Source organism: Monopterus albus, unplaced genomic scaffold (genome assembly GCF_001952655.1).
Source record: "Monopterus albus unplaced genomic scaffold, M_albus_1.0 scaffold14.1, whole genome shotgun sequence".
Taxonomy (NCBI): domain Eukaryota; kingdom Metazoa; phylum Chordata; class Actinopteri; order Synbranchiformes; family Synbranchidae; genus Monopterus; species Monopterus albus.
The window spans coordinates 2,199,517-2,216,628 of record NW_018127894.1 but is presented as its reverse complement, the minus strand read 5'-3'; the positions used below and the strand labels follow the sequence as shown (position 1 = coordinate 2,216,628).

At 39.2% G+C, this 17,112-nt stretch overlaps 3 protein-coding genes across 20 annotated transcripts in view; 1 reads left to right on the top strand and 2 right to left on the bottom strand.

The window, feature by feature from the left end:
- LOC109955460 (caytaxin-like) overlaps positions 1-4,037 on the bottom strand; it is a 10,905-nt gene extending 6,868 nt beyond the window's left edge. The window contains exons 1-4 of one of the 6 annotated variants that reach the window (XM_020591637.1): positions 3,848-4,037; positions 3,494-3,536; positions 3,309-3,408; positions 941-1,053 (exon numbers count right to left, since the gene is read on the bottom strand). In XM_020591637.1, coding sequence (XP_020447293.1) covers positions 941-1,020 — 80 coding nt within the window. In that variant the 5' untranslated portion in view covers positions 1,021-1,053; positions 3,309-3,408; positions 3,494-3,536; positions 3,848-4,037. Of the gene's footprint in view, positions 1-940; positions 1,054-3,308; positions 3,770-3,847 lie in introns of those variants that run through there. The other 5 variants (XM_020591638.1, XM_020591635.1, XM_020591639.1 and 2 more) reach the window with 5 other exon arrangements.
- A 5,512-nt stretch (positions 4,038-9,549) lies between these two features.
- LOC109955463 (retinal homeobox protein Rx2-like) lies at positions 9,550-11,922 on the top strand. The gene is made up of 3 exons (XM_020591642.1): positions 9,550-9,832; positions 10,691-10,947; positions 11,485-11,922. Exons 1-3 carry the CDS (start codon positions 9,550-9,552, stop codon positions 11,920-11,922), a joined length of 978 nt encoding a protein of 325 aa, XP_020447298.1.
- Positions 11,923-14,437: 2,515 nt separating this feature from the next.
- LOC109955347 (protein tyrosine phosphatase receptor type M) overlaps positions 14,438-17,112 on the bottom strand; it is a 156,961-nt gene continuing 154,286 nt past the window's right edge. For 12 of the 13 annotated variants that reach the window (XM_020591426.1, XM_020591425.1, XM_020591430.1 and 9 more), the window contains 3 exons: positions 16,624-16,787; positions 16,259-16,394; positions 14,438-15,361 (listed from right to left, as the gene is read on the bottom strand). In XM_020591426.1, the coding sequence (XP_020447082.1) occupies positions 15,278-15,361; positions 16,259-16,394; positions 16,624-16,787 (384 nt within the window). In that variant the 3' untranslated portion in view covers positions 14,438-15,277. The remainder of the gene's footprint in view (positions 15,362-16,258; positions 16,395-16,623; positions 16,788-17,112) is intronic. The other variant, XR_002274253.1, reaches the window with a different exon arrangement.

The following is a 17,112-nucleotide window of genomic DNA, read 5'->3' as shown; positions in this document are numbered from 1 at the left end:
ATATATATATATATATAAGCAGCATTTTCACTCAACTGTGATGTAATTACAGTTTGTCTTGGAAACAATATGTGTTGTTTGAGAAAGCAACACCAATAATTATCGAGTCCCCTTCTGGCATTATAATAACACAGCTGAACCCTGCCAGGGAACGACAGGGTTAGATTATTGTAGATAGCGCTCACACAAACACAGCTGACAGAGGAAGACACAGACACAGGCAAGCACGCACACACTAACACACCCTTTAACACCACCAGCATGGGCTAGCTGACAGAGCTGCTGGGGTAATTGGTGTTATTATGCTGTCTGAAGCTTTGTAGAGGTAAGTTAAAGACAGCACCAATAGGTATTCAACAGCGGAATAGTGGGGAAAAGAAAAACTATTTAAAAGCACGTTTCTCTACAGGGCTCCACTGACTGCGATAGTAATTATTACTATACATAAAGAACTATAGCACATATGAGGATTTACTCTACTTGTTATATTATATCTGAAGATGACTAGCAGAGGTTAGTAGTAAACAGGAACAATAGTATGCAACATACTGGCCATAATCTCATTGTGAATAAACTCTTTGTCCTTGAATAATCTGTTTCCTCTGCTCATTTTTAACAAATACATCTGTTCCGCTGTAGAAATGACCCTTGCCTGTGAGAGTGTGGGTGGCTGACTGTTTTCCATTGCTGGACACTGTGGTGTGTTTTCTTTTCTATCTGTGCTGCCTGTTGTTTTGTTCACTGACATGACACAGCCTCATCACGTAACACATGACGACCACACCGAGGAAAGAACACACCTGCTACCCTTTAGTATTAAACACACGTGACCGATTTTCCATCATTGCCCCAGACTGTTTGTCAAAGCCTGGGCACAAATCAGACAGACTGCACACACATACTCTCCCACTCATACACAGACTAACTCTCACAGGAATACCTGGGGAAGTCGTCATCCTGCCACTCGTCCTTCACTTCCATGCTGTCCATGCGTAAAGTAGCCTCTGTTGTACCCATCATCTGCCAAGAAGGACGGGCTTCAGCTCACTGAGGCTGACAAACAGATGAAACAATGCCATTCAGTAGGAAACCAAATGTTAAAACATATATACTTAAAGCTGTCTTAAAGGGGAACTCCACCCATTTTTAGACATGTTACTTAATCCTGGTGAAATCATCAGGATGATGTGAATTTTGACTTGAGACTTTGGACTTGCTACATAAAGTCTAGGTTACAAACTAAATGTCTGGAGTTTGAAAGACGTGAGTGTGTGCCAAGCAGAGAGGGTTTAATGAAAGACACTGCTTGAAACATGGGAAATGTAGTACTTAGTGCTTTTGGAGTGGAACACAAAACTTTGTATATCTCAGTGTATTGTCCTTCAGTTCTGATCATCATTTTTCAATCAAAATTTTTTGATTTTGTCAAAAGTTTAAAACCTGTTATTTCATCCACAACATCCTTTGGTCAGTGAGTTCCAGGTCATGCCATCAGGCTGATGTCTTTGGGCCTCAAGAACTAAAACTAACAAACATAACAAATTTGACATCTGATAGTTGGAATATACAGGACAACAACGATAAAATCTGCAATCTCCAATTCTCAAGTGCAGTCCTGGGTAATTGCTGCACAGTTAGGGTTAGAGTAATAAAAAGCCACTGGGTTTTCCTCCCCTACAACCCTGTGGGAGGACACAAAAATAAAACATCACATTGCTCATATAGCCCTTTAGGGAAATACAAGCAAATCATATAAGCTGCCACAAGGCCAGCAGTGATCTACATTTATTACACAACTGCATCAGAAAGTCTCTAGCCAGCACTGCATGTCCTTTTCTTGGTATCGTATGTAGTGTGATGCTGGACAGTGTCCCATCTTTAGGGATGCCATACAAAGATCAGTCATGCACAATGGGGGCATCACGTGTGTGTCTCATATCGAAACTGTGCATAACCTGAAACCCTATTCCAGTCAGAGTTTATGCTGCAGCAGACGTTAGAGCAGTCCATGACACTGATGTGTTATAGCGAGACACATCAGAGCCCATATGAAAAAGGAACTGTGGACTAAAAAGCACAGGACCTCAGGCTGCTGTGTTGTAACTGGGTTTTACAAGATAGATGAGAGTGGTAACGTGTTTACAGGGAATCCATCTAATGAGAAAGCTGCATTTTTTATGAACGTGATGAAGAATTCTTTAACCTCAACTTTAATAAAACTCTTCTGGCTAAATCACAAGTTGAGTCACCTCCCTCTGTTCTCACACTCAGATAATCCTTTAAAAAGGAGGCTGAAACAAACTGACTATTTTCCCTGCTAGATTATAAACAAACAAGGCCTGAGAAAAAATTGGAAAATTCACATGGAAACAGTAGATTGGTGTGTGGTTTGTTGTCGGTACAGATGTTGTTGCCAGGGCTCAGCTGAACTCATGACTGACACAAACTAATGTCACAGCAGCCCATGTTTGGCAAGGATTTGTGTCCAAATGGCAGAGCAGCCTTCGTTTCCTAAACTCTTTTGAGCTATTCACTGCAATCTACTGTACGTTTAAGCAAACACCTATTACTCTGACTCAGATATGGAAAATAAGTTGCTGCAAATGTGCAAGATGCAGATGCTATACTTGTGCTTATACAGTAGGCAAAATATACAGTAAGTGAAGCAGCAGAGCTTCCACTTAAGTAAAACATCACAGTGTTCTGTCCTCTATTATAAAATCATTTACATGGCTTGCAGCTTAAAGATAAGCATCAACAAAGCCACTGTTATCACAGCTCATCTGATCGCAATCTACAGGCAAGCAGACAGTGATGTCAAAAGCCTTTAAGGGCAGTCAGTCAGATTTGATTGATAGTGACCAACTAACCTCAAAAAGTCATCTGAATCTGATTCAAATTTCCAGATACTTCAAACCAGTAAGAAAGGCACAGAGACATAATGAAATGCATAAATATTGTATAGTATTGTAATAAATAACCAAGAATGTTTTAACTCTGGCTAAAAATGGCAGGATCCTAGTACTTGCATTAAGAGGCTGATTGAAAAGACTCATTTACAGGGTCTTTATACAGTATGTGTCTAAAAGCAGAGAAGCTATTAGACACAAGTGACATCCTTTACTCATCTGAAAAATAAAAACAACTGAACCAGAAGCAGAAAGAAACAGCCATAAATATTATGTCACTGATTGTGAATTTGCCCTTTGTGCCTGATACAGTACAGGTACAAGCTGCCCAGAAGAAAATCACTTGATCCAGCTGTAATTAGAAAACGTCATGACTGATGTAAACGGCAGGGTACTTACATACTATAATTAGGAAGACTTCCTCTTTGCTGTTTTGAACGCTTCCCAGTTTTTCTTCCAGATTCTCCTTTTGGTTTTGCGTCCTCCTTCTTAGAGCTGCCTGAGCAGAGTGAGGGTCATGACTGTTTACATCTGCAAGTGGGACACCTATGTGCTCAGAACCTGGGATGATGAATGATGCTTACAGTTTCCTGATTCTGCTGATGAAGACAGAGAAATCGTGTCCTCCTATGTGGAGGAGAACGGTTAGGAGAGTCAGGATCATCACACAGCAAACACAATCCTGCTGTCATCTCTTCAGTCTCCTCTGCCAGTTACAACCCACGCTGCATTTTGGGCAAAAGATAATCCTCACCCTGTGATTTTAGCTTGTCCCATTCTGACCAGTCTCTCTCTCTCTGCCGCATATTTACCTCTGCTTTTCTCTGCTGAATTCCCCCCTCTACCCTCATCCTCTCCACCCCAGGCTCTAATCCTGCTGTGATGATGTCACCCCTATGGGAGCGTGTTATGATGGTTATGTAATCACACATGTCTACCTTCTCTTTGGCTGCTCGGAGTCAGGATCAGCTGTTTTTCTCCTCCTTGCATTCAGTCCATTTTGCATCCATGACGGAGCATGTTTTTTTCCTCCTATGAGCTGGAAAAGATGGACGTTCTACTTCACCACTGTTCCCTGGCAACAGCATCTTCCTCCCTCACACATGCTGTTTCTCTCTCTCGCTTTTTTCTCACCATTTCTTTTAAGCTCTCTCACCCTTGATGAAACCCCTCCTTCAAATGAATTCCCCTCCTCTGTTAGCTGTGATGCTCACACCCACCATTCTCCCCCCTCCCTCCTCACATCTGCACTGAGCTCTGGGTGATGTCAGTAAGCACAGTCACATCTCTCCGGCATTACACTCAAGTACACTGGGAGCAGTCACAGTTTCCTATTCATCTCCTGCCACTGACTGCTTGACAACAACATGCATTTTGGGTGTTGTTACAGTTTTCTATTATTAACGCTACTTTGCACAGCACTGAAATAGTCAGATTCACCAAGACATGTGACTAAAAGCATTTGCTTTCCCACAGAACAAGTACAGTTGGCAGAAGGTGAATATACAGTAGACAGCTAAACCAATTTTACTATTGACTTTCTTGCCACTAGATGGTGATAGAGTGTTCCATAAAAAAAGGATTTGTTGTAGACTCAGGTGAGAGCATTATGACAAACATGTATTGTGTCTGAATTAATGTATTATAGTTAATAGAAGTCTATATATATGATAATATCCCTCCATTTAGGAAACTGTTCATCACAGTGATTTTTTTTTTACAGTGTTACTGTACGTATTGTCACAAGATTACAAGATGAAACCCATTATACTCAGCAAGGCCGACCGAGATGCAGTATGTGGGCCATAAATTATAGCAAAACACAAATACTTGGGAATTATTGTTTATTCAACTCTAGTTTTACAAAATCTAATACAATATGTTACTAACATAATAGTTATTCAGATACCACTTAACTAGAGCTGATTTTATTTGATTTTTTCTTTTTATACAAGTGTGTAGGTGTGTATTAGCTCTCAGATGTGTGACATCAACGGATGCAAACAAAGCTTAAATGGCAGCTTTAGGTGGGGGTTTATTTCCTTTAGGCTCACATTAGCCCGAGAAGCAGATTAGACTGTGTGCAATAATTTGTCAGGGCTCGGTTTCAAGAAGCCACCATTAAACATGTCTCTTAGCCAGTGCACTTTAAAACAATAATTATTTAATCACCTTACAAACTCAAGTAATACTGATGTGTTAATTTTCTTTCATTAAGTAAAAAGGCAAATTGTAATGGAGTTAAAGTCTTGTAGTGTATGTGAAAATGTGGCAGCCTGTGTGAGAATGTCATGTTACTTTTTCATAAATTAAAGTGGCATAAGGTGTTCAAGACAGTTTTCAAGTTTAAATTTGGTGGATTCACTAAGAAAGTGTGAAAAATAACCTGCATCTTTATTATTTCTTGAGCAGGATAGCCCTCTATTTGTCTTTTTCTAGAACACATTATGTTAAAACTATAGGGGCCGGCTGTTAAAACAACAGATTATTATTAAAGATGAGCTACAAGAATCATCATTTTGTTATTATTGATGCAAAATAAAAGACAATATCTACAGTTTCAGATTATAGAAGGCACAGTGAGTTTCAGTGACTTTGCCTTCGCTGTTCCTGTGAAATTCTTAAAGGTTTGTGTGTCTGACAAAGCACACATCTCAGGAAACGCCAAGATCATTTTTGTGTATCGCCTGCACGGAAGTGGAGGGGAATAAAGTGAAGGCATCTAGGCCAGGGATCTGTGCCAAGCCACAGCTCTCGATGCATCTAATCTTACTAAAACTGGGTCAGGGCCTGAGCAGACTGCCCTTAAATAGACAAGGGTCAAATCTAGTACCAACATAGAAACTGCCCTACAGTTAATGACAGCGTTACTGCAGGCATACTTACAGAAGTGGGTTTAAAACGCAAATGACGCAAGTTAAATTCTTCCGGGCCAGACAGGTAATTCTGGACAGGTGTTCCTTTTCTGCTTAAGTTAAAGTCTACTGTTCAGTACAGTGCAACCACAAGGTGTTTTATGCCACCACTCATATTGTAAAAAAGTGATGATGAAGTACTGTACAAGCACAAAGAAAAAATAAATAACACCAGATGGATAACATGATCAGGTGTGAATCGCTTTCCTTTGCTAACAGCTTACTGTAATATGGTAATTCTGACATGCTGCTGATCTTTAAGGAAAGCTTTACTGAAAGCCACCTACTTCTCTGTCTACCCTTCAACCTTTTAAGACACTCTTCTTATGGTAGGTGGATGCACTTGCTTGGGCTTTGGGCTTCTTCGAGAAGGCAAAGTGAGGATACAGAGATATGGGATGCATTCAAAAATCTAAAAATATTCATACAATTTATATATTAAATACATGTAAAGGTAAAAATGACTATGCAGCTGAAGAGTAATGTAACATATTACAATTTTAAATCTAATCGCTTGCTAATGAATGGTATTTTACTGTATATTTAAATAGCAGACAAAATGCTTTGTTGTGACTACACAGCACAGTAAGTGTTGTACTTTCGGTCACTGACGGTCTTACATATAATGTGCGTTCTACAGGATTCAGTGCGACAATGACTTCACCATAAGAAAGGCTGAGGGCAAATCTAAGAGTGGCATTGAGAGATAAACACACACTTCCAGATGTAAGTTCATTGTGCAGTGCTGAGGAAACATTATGTATCATCAGGAGACACGTCTCACTGTAACTGTGAATGTGTTAATATTTGATATGTTCTTTCACAGAATGGGAGTGAGAGGACCTCTGGTGGGTGAAAATGAGGAAGAGGAGAAGACCAATGAGTCAGGCCACAAGAAACTTCAAAACATTAATGTGGAAACACTGAGAACAAAAGCACAGGCCACAGTGACAGAGAAAAGGCAACCACGAGGAAGCTCCAGAGCAGCTTGGCTCGGTATTGTTAATTTATGATTATAAAGTTGAACCTTTTCTCTGTTTGTGACCTGACATATAAATCTAGACTTCATCAAACTGATATCAGGTGCGACACCACACCCAGACCAATTAGCATTAAGCCCACCTACCACATTACATTACAAAACACACATATTTGTACACTCTGTAAAACTGCCAAATCCCGCTGCAATTATATCTAATAAGTGGTTAAATCAGTTTAATGTCCTTCCAAAGTAAAATTTTATTAACAATCTTAGATAAAACTATCATGAACTAGCATCTACAACTGTTAAAGATGTGACAGTCGGCTTTTCCTTCAGCTTGAACTGATCACGTGTTCGTTCTCAGCCTTTTACCCTCCCTTTCCATCTTCTTCATGTCACCTGCTGCTTACCATCCCCCTTTCCCCTGTAAGCTGACACAGCGCCTTTAAACATTAGCTGCTTTATTCCTAATAGGATCTCAGGGACTTAAATTGCCTTCTGATAAAACTAAGGAGCTTGATAGCTATGCTGCACCCTCTTAACCAATTGGTACTCAATTAGGATAATGGGGAAACAAGCAAAGAGGGAAAGCTTTAATATATTAATGTGATAAAATGATTAGCAGTTTTCTTTGTCTATGACTTGGGTCATATTAGGGTCATCTAGCAAGTGTCATATAAATATTCATAATTAATGAAGTGGCCCAAACATAAAAGGACATCAGAAATATCTGAATTACATCTGAATAGAAAACCAAAACTACCAGTTATTTCAAAACTACATACATATCATAAAACACCCCAAAGGCCTGGCTTATTTTATTGTCATCATATAGCAGCAACCTACAATACAAATTTGTTATTTCATTCCTTCAGTCAAAAGAAATAGGCTCTGCAGTCTCTCCTTTACCCTGACAACCAAGAAAAGGTGTTTAGCCAAAACCACTTACTGTAGGACACAGCCATTCTTCTCATAAAAACCACTGGCAAGACAGATGTCTTTAATGAAAGTCCTCAGCTGCTTAGTCATATGTCAGTCATGAAAACAAGTGCAACATTTCTGTGCGTATGCATCGATGGAAGACCCTCGCTGTGGTCTTTGATACATGTGAAAGGGTAATTCAAAAGGTTTTTCTACCATCTTCACATACAATATTCAATGCTATACCTTTAAAAGGATAATAGCATAATATAATAAAATTCAGCACGCTCTTAGTGTGACTTAGTTGAAGCTTAAGACTTCATGAAAACTTGTCTTTTAAGACACTTTGCATTTTTGAAACATTTGTTTTCTTAAACTACATACACACAACATGCGCAAAGCCAAACTGATGTTAACCCTGTCCTTTTCTTTCTTTGTTCTCTGTTTGTGCAAAATAACACTGAGAGGTCGAGAGGTCCTTCATACCTGGGTGTGTGAAATGATTACTCACAGTTCTTTTAACCTTTACTAGGGTAGAAAAGCTGAAGTAACAACAGAAGAACTTTAAGTGGAACACTGTCATGTCAGGGGCTAGAATACCTCAGAGACACCATGCCCTGTCTAATTTATCAGACAATATGTAAAAATATTACTTAATACACCTTTAAACTTATTGCTTGTTTGATTTCTTGTTGGCCCCTCTGGTACAGACTTAAAACATCTATTATTATTGTACAGTACATCTTATTTGCCGTGTACTATTTATTTATTTATTTATTCGGTATAATGAGACAACATTCCTTAAATAGGAAATAACCATAACACTGCTTATTCCTTTTTCACAAAACAATGTAACATAATCAAATTAGCTTTGAACCATAAATGATTCACTTCTTTGTTTTATTTCAATGTATTATTTAAGTTTGCCATTCCAAACGTATTAGTACTCATAAAGACTTAAGTGCATACTTGAAACTATTTAATAACAAGTCTTTGCTGTGTATAGCCATTCAAGTCCATTTCTGTCTGTCCCCCTAACATTTTCTATAATGAAGGGATTAGTGAAAACACCCAGTACAAGTCATTATCTTTCAGACAATAGATTTTCTCAAAGAAAGTTTTGTTGACGCTTTATTAGCAATGGCCTCCCTCTGTGGTCTGAATGCAGGAGACATTTGGAGCAATTACTTGACCAGAAAACAACTGTCAGTCATTCTTAAAGGGGAAGGATTCCAATTAATAAACCTCTTAAACCCTTTAGTTTTACTACCATTACCCTACAAGCTTTAGTGTCTTGTGTGGTTAAGGAGAGTTTGTCAGAACAGAGACATTACATGTGCTTGCTCTCTTGTGTGCAGGGGATTTTAAGGACTTAACAGCGAGTCCCTACAATAGATGTGTTAGTGTCAGTCGTCTACTTATGGACCACAGAGGCACCATGTGCATAGCATAACCTGTGGTAGGAACCTGAAGAAAGGTAAGATTACTTTATGCACTTCTTTATTGTGCATTTTGTTAATTATGACATCGATTGATGCACAGTATGAGTATCCATAATGCATCAGTAAGAGAAGCATTGTCCAAGAGTAGCTTCATTAATAGTGTCTATGAAGGTTCTTGTGGTGGAAAAACATGAAGGTGTATTTGTTATGCCTTTTTTCTTTTCTCTCATTCTTTTGGCCTAACGCTTGACATAAATCTGCCCCTTGTGCACGTGAAGCAGAACAACAGTTCTGTGCAACAGCTGCTTTACCTTATTTCACTTGATACTGTTTTGATTTTTTTCTGACACAGAAGAGCGGAGGTGTCTCCAAAGGCTCGGATGCATTTGTCAATGGATACCCTGGGAATAATGGACGATAGTTGCATGGACAACTATGACATGGCAAAAGGTGCTGGGTTGAGCAGTGGAGGCAGGGTCCACAGTATCAATGTCATACTGGGGTTCACTAAAGACCAGGACTCTTTACTCCCTTCAGTAGGAAATGATGACAGCCAGAAAGACAATGGAGAGAACCAACAGCACCGTGACAAGCAGGTCCCTTCAGACCCCTATGGACACATTCCAGAACTGGGTTACCGCTCCCAGCAGTCTTCCTATCACAGTGAGTTTTTTCATCAGATAAACTATTGTTGGGTGCACAAATTCTCCGATACACTTCCCCAGGATCGTAATAAATTTAGGAGACATTATCTTTAACCGTGAAACAAGTGGAATTAGATCTCCACTATGTCACAATTTCATACCCAACACAACTGACTGAACAGTGTGTGCATAAAAAAATCACATAAGATTTGACTGTTAATTACTCCGAGAAATGCTTGGCCCAATTTTTATGCTGTCAAAATCTTTGAACAATGTAAAGTGAATAAATATCAAACAAGTTGTAGTTGGAAAATCAAAAGGAGCTTTTTGGTGTCATCTCCCAAATATTCACTTATATGTCATAATGTAATTAATTTAAGTAGTACTATAGGTAGGGTAATGCACAAAACTGGTTGTCTCTAAACTGATGGACTCCTTGGCTGAGAGGTTAGCCTTTGTGGTTTAAAATAGATAGTAGTCCTACATCTTTAAAGATCCTTGATGGCTCTTTTAGCTGGTGCTGTCCTCACATCCTTGACTTACTGTAACTTTGCCAAATAAGATTAGTCAAGATGGTAGTGTTGCCAAAATGTAAGGCCTGATTACTGGTTTCATAGACTACAGTACCAGTTGCACATGAGTTCATTGTTTAAAGCATTATATTAATTTTGATAGGTGTTAACAGATACCATGAAGAGTGCTATTTACAGTAAGTTCAGCTTCAACAGATACCATGAAGAGTGCTATTTACATTAAGTTCAGCTTTGTTTCTGCCGTTCACAGTGAGAAAAAGCAGCTACACAATATATTATTCTTTGTCCTAACATGATTAATGAAATTAGAAAACTGGAATCTTACTAAATCCTCTCTATTCTAGAATCTGACCTTTACTCCGTTGACAGCTTTGATGGAGAAACAAGTGAAATGCAGAAGGAAGTGGATACTGCTGAGACGTCTCTAGACACCATAAAAGAAGAAGAGCACACTAAAAAGAAACACAGAAGAAACCGTACCACTTTTACCACATATCAACTTCATGAGCTGGAACGGGCCTTTGAAAAGTCCCACTACCCAGATGTGTACAGCCGCGAAGAGTTGGCAATGAAGCTCAACTTGCCTGAGGTTCGAGTTCAGGTAAAGGCTACGTGATATCTTAACAATCCAACATACCCCATTTAATTCTCACATAATTTCTTTTTTGCACCCAGAATCGTCCATTTTAAAAACACATAAAGTTTAACAACACCTTTCATAAAGCTACTGCTCAAACCTCCAAATTCATGTTTCTAGACCGCTGGTCCAACCTCTGAATCCACTTTAATACAGGTACTAACTCTGAATGGTAACTAAGGCAGACACATATCATTGACTCCAGGGACATATTAAGGCTGAAAACTGTTTTAAATGGAAGTTGTGGACACCAAAGTGAATCTGAATGTTTCTGACTTCTGCTCTACCTAGACAGCCAGATAGGTTTTTTTTTTTTTATAGCATGCGGTGGTAGAAGTAGTACTCATACTGTTTACTTAAGTAGCAACACAAGAGTGGAAAAATACTCTGTTACAAGTAATAGTCCTGTATTCAAATTGTTACTTAAGTACAGTGCTTGAGTAAATGTACTTAGTTACTTTTCACCTCTGATAGCAGGATTCTTGCTCCACCTCCATCCAGGTGTGGTTCCAGAACCGAAGGGCCAAATGGAGACGTCAAGAAAAGATGGACACTAGCACCATGAAGCTCCATGATTCCACCATGCTATCCTTCAGTCGCCCTCCTTTACCTCCCAGCGTGGGTCCAGTGGCCAACCCAATGCCTCTGGATCCCTGGCTCACCTCGCCCATCTCCAGTGCCACGTCCATCCATGCAATCCCAGGGTTCATAGGCTCACCACAGGGCCTGCAGCCTTCCTATCCAAGCCACAGCTTCCTCAACACCCCACCTGGTATGGTCCAAGGTATGCTGCCCATGGGCCCGCCTCCCTACCAGTGCCCTCCCAGTTTTAGTGATAAATACCCGATGGAGGATGACAGGAGTTCCAGCATTGCAGCCCTCAGGATGAAGGCCAAAGAGCATATTCAGTCAGTGGATAAAACCTGGCAGCACATGTGATCTGATGGACAGATTTTTGAGCTGCTCCTCTGAATGTTTACAAACTGCTTTTCTGCTCGTTTCATGAAGGAAGAGGATATATGACATCCAAAGAAATTCTAATGTCAGATAGAGGCACTTCTTGTGATTTAAAAAAAAAAAAAAAGTTCATGTGGAATGATCAATTTTTTTAGTCCAGTGAAAAAACCGATCAAACCTCTGTTGGTCACGTGTTTTGAAATAAACTTTAGTATGTGAGAGGCAAGTTAGAACAATGTGGCCATTAGTTTTTGTATTCTAAATTGTTACTTCATGACAAACTTATACAGGTTACTCTATAAACTTATACTTGTTTGTATTCTGACTTTTTTGGAAATATGATACTTTATAAAAACTCAATATTAAGTGTACAATTTTCCTATTTTCTTCAAGTTATATCTTCATGAAGATATGTTTCATTATGTTTTGCTATTGTTTAAGGATGTTTGCTGGTTTCTAGTTCTTTAGAAATAGACAGTTTTTGTATAAAACTTAAATTACATCATTAAAACTGTCTTTTTGGACAGTACTGAATCCTGATGGGGGAGGTCATTGGAAATTACAGTTTAATCAGGCTCAGAAGCTAATTTAAACAGACAAGCATACCCCTCAACACCTAATCACTGCTTAACCAAGCGATTAACCTCAGATTCTCAGCCAGAGACAGAATGCCCTTAAATGCCCCTGAAAACCCCTTTTCAAGACCCGATTAACCTTGCCCCTCCCCTCAAACTTGCCCATTTATGTTATTTCAAAATTACTACTTAAATTCATTTCTGAAGGGAACCAGTAAAGGGAAGCCAGTGCAGGTGAGATATGCTCATAATTATATGAATTTGTCAGTTATGAGCAGCAGCATTTTGAACCAACTGGAGAGATGAAAGAAGCGATTTACTGACTCCAGAATACCGTGAATGACAGTAGTCAAGCCTAGAACTAACAAACACCCGCACTGCAATTTCAAAATCGTTTAATGGGAAAAAAGGCCTCATTTTACTCAACAATCGCAATTGGAAAAAACTGGACTTCATAACAGCGTTAATCTGCTTCTCAAACTGTAAGTCACTGTCAAACAACACCTCAAGATCACCACAGGTTTAACTTATGATGACAGAGGTCCACGGCTCAGAGTACAATGGCACAGCCAGCCATTGAAGAGGGGTGCTCCAGCACTAACCCTAACCAGAACCACTACTTTCCTAACCGTAACCAAAGTTGATGCTTGTTCTAATCTTACCTTACACCCCTCTGTTTATGTAAAATTTGATGAACTATGTCATGGAGACCACCCTCTGGTCCCCATTAAGTGATCTTCGGTGCCTGCAAAGATAAGAACTCACTGATTTCAGGCTGCACAACTATAAAAAAACAAGGCCCCCTCACACACACTACAGTCTCTCAGAATCCCCTTGGAGCCAATGTAACACCTGTATAATATTAAATATTAAAAAATATAATACAAATTTATGTGCAATAATTTATCAGCACTTTTCTCATTATGTGAAATTGACTTTTTTTCACTTCATGCATTGGCAATGAGTGTATGATAAAAATGCTGGCATATTATGGTGTTTAAAGTGTGATGAATATGAGGATTTATTTATCTATTATCTGTTTTAATACACTTATTTATCTTTTTTTATTTGAACCCACTTCTTGAGTGCACCTGAGTTTCATTGTATTTTTGTACAAGGACAAAGAATCTGATCTTAGTTTATCTTATAATATAACCAATAAAATATCCCTCATAGATGTAGTATTTATTGCAGGGCTGCTGTATTACATTGTATTTTTGTCTGTGTTTAGGTTATTGTGTCCACATTCTGTTGGTGACAAAACCCATTATTGTGTAATAAACACAAAGGTAATATCACATCACCTTAAGTTTGCTTACATGACATTAGGATATTACTTTTCACTATGAATACTGCAATTTTTGTCACAGTAATTAAAATCACAGAGTTGCACCGGTGAACTGCGCACTTGTATTTATACTGTATCACAAACGGGTCCTTTTATAAGATCTTAGATTCCTTTTTTTATGCACACACTGTATAAATAACCAGTTTATGATACTGACTGAAAGCGCTGCAATAATATATTTTTCTCGTGTTTTAAGGTATTAATATTGGCCTTGTACTGGTCAATATTATCATAATGAATCATTTGGTACTCTCATCAAACCTCTATTAAAAGCTGCCCACTTAGACAAATTTACAGAATCTGAACTGTAAACTCAGACAGCTTACCTTTCAATGTTACCTGCAAGGATTTAATTCATTCAAATTTATTCAACAAATATGCTTAAAACCAAAATAAATATATGAATAAAACTGTAAAAAGCCATCACAGTAAACTTACAGTAAGACAAGTTATAATACAGTGGCACCTTCGAAGGCTGCAGGACTGTTATGATTGTGTTGTTCCTCATCCCCTCAGCAGATGTCCCCCTCCTATCATCTTTCAAGGCTCAGAAAAGAGGCAGATATACATCATCCAATGTTTATACCGTAGATACATTTATATAGCATCATTTTTTCTTTACAATGGAACTGATCTGTTATACACGATGGGCAAAAAAAGCACACAATACAGTCAATAAACCAAACTTATAGAACATATGATTGTCACTTACTGGTAGTCACAAAAAAAATACCGTAAATAAATAATCTACAGAAATATGTACAATATGCACAACAAGAATTGAATGGAAGTGCAAATAAAGCTTTGGATTCCTGTACAGGAAATAAGGTGAGCAGATGTAGACTGAGCCAGCTGTCCCCAACATACAGTATGAAGCAATAATCATCTAGAAGTCATAAATTTACAGGACATTTATTAACATTTAGGCTTTGAGCTCCTGCATTTAATGACTTTTAATAATGAGCTGAGCAAAAAACAGAAAACGCAAAAAATAAAATGAACACAAATTATTTACAGTGATTTGCATTCCACAGAAAACTGGAGAGTATTTAATGCTTGTTATCCGGTGAGGATCAAGGCAACAAGCACGGGATTACGGCTGAGAGAGATAGAAACGGAGAGAAGGAGGGATCCAGAGAGGAGGTGACTCACTGCAGAGCAAAAGAAAACTCATTGTGCTCCTGCTGGCTTCCTTGAAAACAGGCTGCGATATTTAACACTGTACAACTCTGCTACCTTTTCCCATCTACACCAACTGAAGACCAGAAGAACAAGTAGAAGAAAAAAGAAGTGAGCTGGTCAAAAGAGCTGCATGTACGGTTGTGTGTGTACAGTACCTCGCTCCAGATTAATAACACTCACATTTAGCACAATGCACACACGTGAACTGCTGTTGACTGTAATGTCCCCAGCTTTAAGTCTCTGGTGGGTACATAAACGCTGAGTTACCAGAGTTCAAATACTCCAGTGCCACTTCATAGCAAAACTTGTATTGGTCCTAGGAGACAAGAAAGAACAGAAAAAACATTAGAAAGATGTACATGGCAGGATCAACCTGCCTGGGGATAAAACAAGAGAAGCACCTCCCCTGCTCCCCATTGTACACTGATCACCCATTACATGTGACCACTGAAGTGATTAAAATGAACTGGTCTAAAAATATTCTCTCTAATTTATCATCACAACCATGGTTTTCGCTCCTTTTACATATGTTTTTTCACTGAGTGGTAGAACATCTGTGCTCGTACTGACAGTAGGACTATGGAAGCACAGAAGATGCACAGTGAGCTGCAGGGTGACAAGTGCCAACCAACTGGTCATAATGTTATGGCTGATCAGTGGATACAGTATTCACACCCTTCAGTGCTCTCTGGCCCCAGGTTTGCAGCACACAGGGTCCTAAAACTGGGCCAACCTTAAGGCCCTCGTCATGTCAAGTGATATTGTGCTTTAGTAGTGCATATTTTCATATGACCAGTGTTACACTTGAATAAACGACAGCAAAACATTTGCCTGACAGTGAAGCTGGGTTTTCTCTTGGTGATTCAAACCTGGAAATGTACATCTTACTAATATAATTAGCATAACAAAAAGGCAAATTCTGAAAACTTGGCTCATTTAAAAAATGCCTTGATTGAATAGATTTAGAAGAAAATCATAATTAATGCCTCATTTACAGTAGTCTACTAGAACACTCTGTACAACAAATGGTCTTTATCAATATAAAGTTATACTGTAGAATATAAAGAGAATCACATCCTGAAGCCACACATATTTTTCAGAAAGGATAGCTTTACACTTTGTACAGAGCACAACAAAGCGCTGGAAGTTACAAATCCGGTATATTTTTAGACCAGTCTGATAAAAGTGTCAAACTGCTGAAAGGACTCCTCACCAGTAGATCCACCATGTTGGGTTTATTGTTCCTCAGTGTTTTGACAGCATGGAAAACATCCACAGAGCGCTGGTGCTGAAGCATCTCACACACGATGCTGATGGCACAGAACGTCCCACTGCGGCCGCCTCCATTCCTAGAGTTGTAACAGAAGAACAGTGGGTGAATGAAATACAGTTTAAGCTGCATTAAAATAATACTTAGTTTGATGTAGAAAGATTAGGGCTGATAGTAAAGCTCAGAGGACTGAAGAGGTTCAGTTGTTTAGGTGCAGTAAAGCTCTTCAGTCAGTAGATGGAGATGTTTCATTGTTAAAGCCAGCAATGCCTGAACTTCCTCCTGCCCTGAATGTTGTGGAAACTTACAGACAGTGAACCACAGTGCGTCCCTCGCCCCCCTCGTACTCCTCCTGCCACTTATCCACCTGTCGAATCAGCTTGAGGAAGGAGCGTTTGGACATGGGCGTGTCTCTGTACATGGGCCAGCCTAGGAACTGGAACTGCTGCACCATACGGTAGCCGTCCTGAGGCTGGAGGGGAAGGACACACTGGTTATCCCACGTTAATACACACAGGGGGCGTTAATCGCTACTGTGCACAGATGCAATCAGTCTGTAAAGAAGTAGGGCTAAGCTAAGCTTCAAATGGGACAAGTAGGACAAGAGATGGATAAGGACACCAGGAGTCACTGAGCCAATGACCGAGCAGATAGACGGGTTTGACAGATGAGCACAGTTACTGCTGGAGACAGATGGTTAAGCTATCAAAGATCCAGACTCTCTAAATCACACACAGACAATCAATCAATAACACTTGTTTGTGATCATGTGTGATTAGACTGCACTTAACATGCTG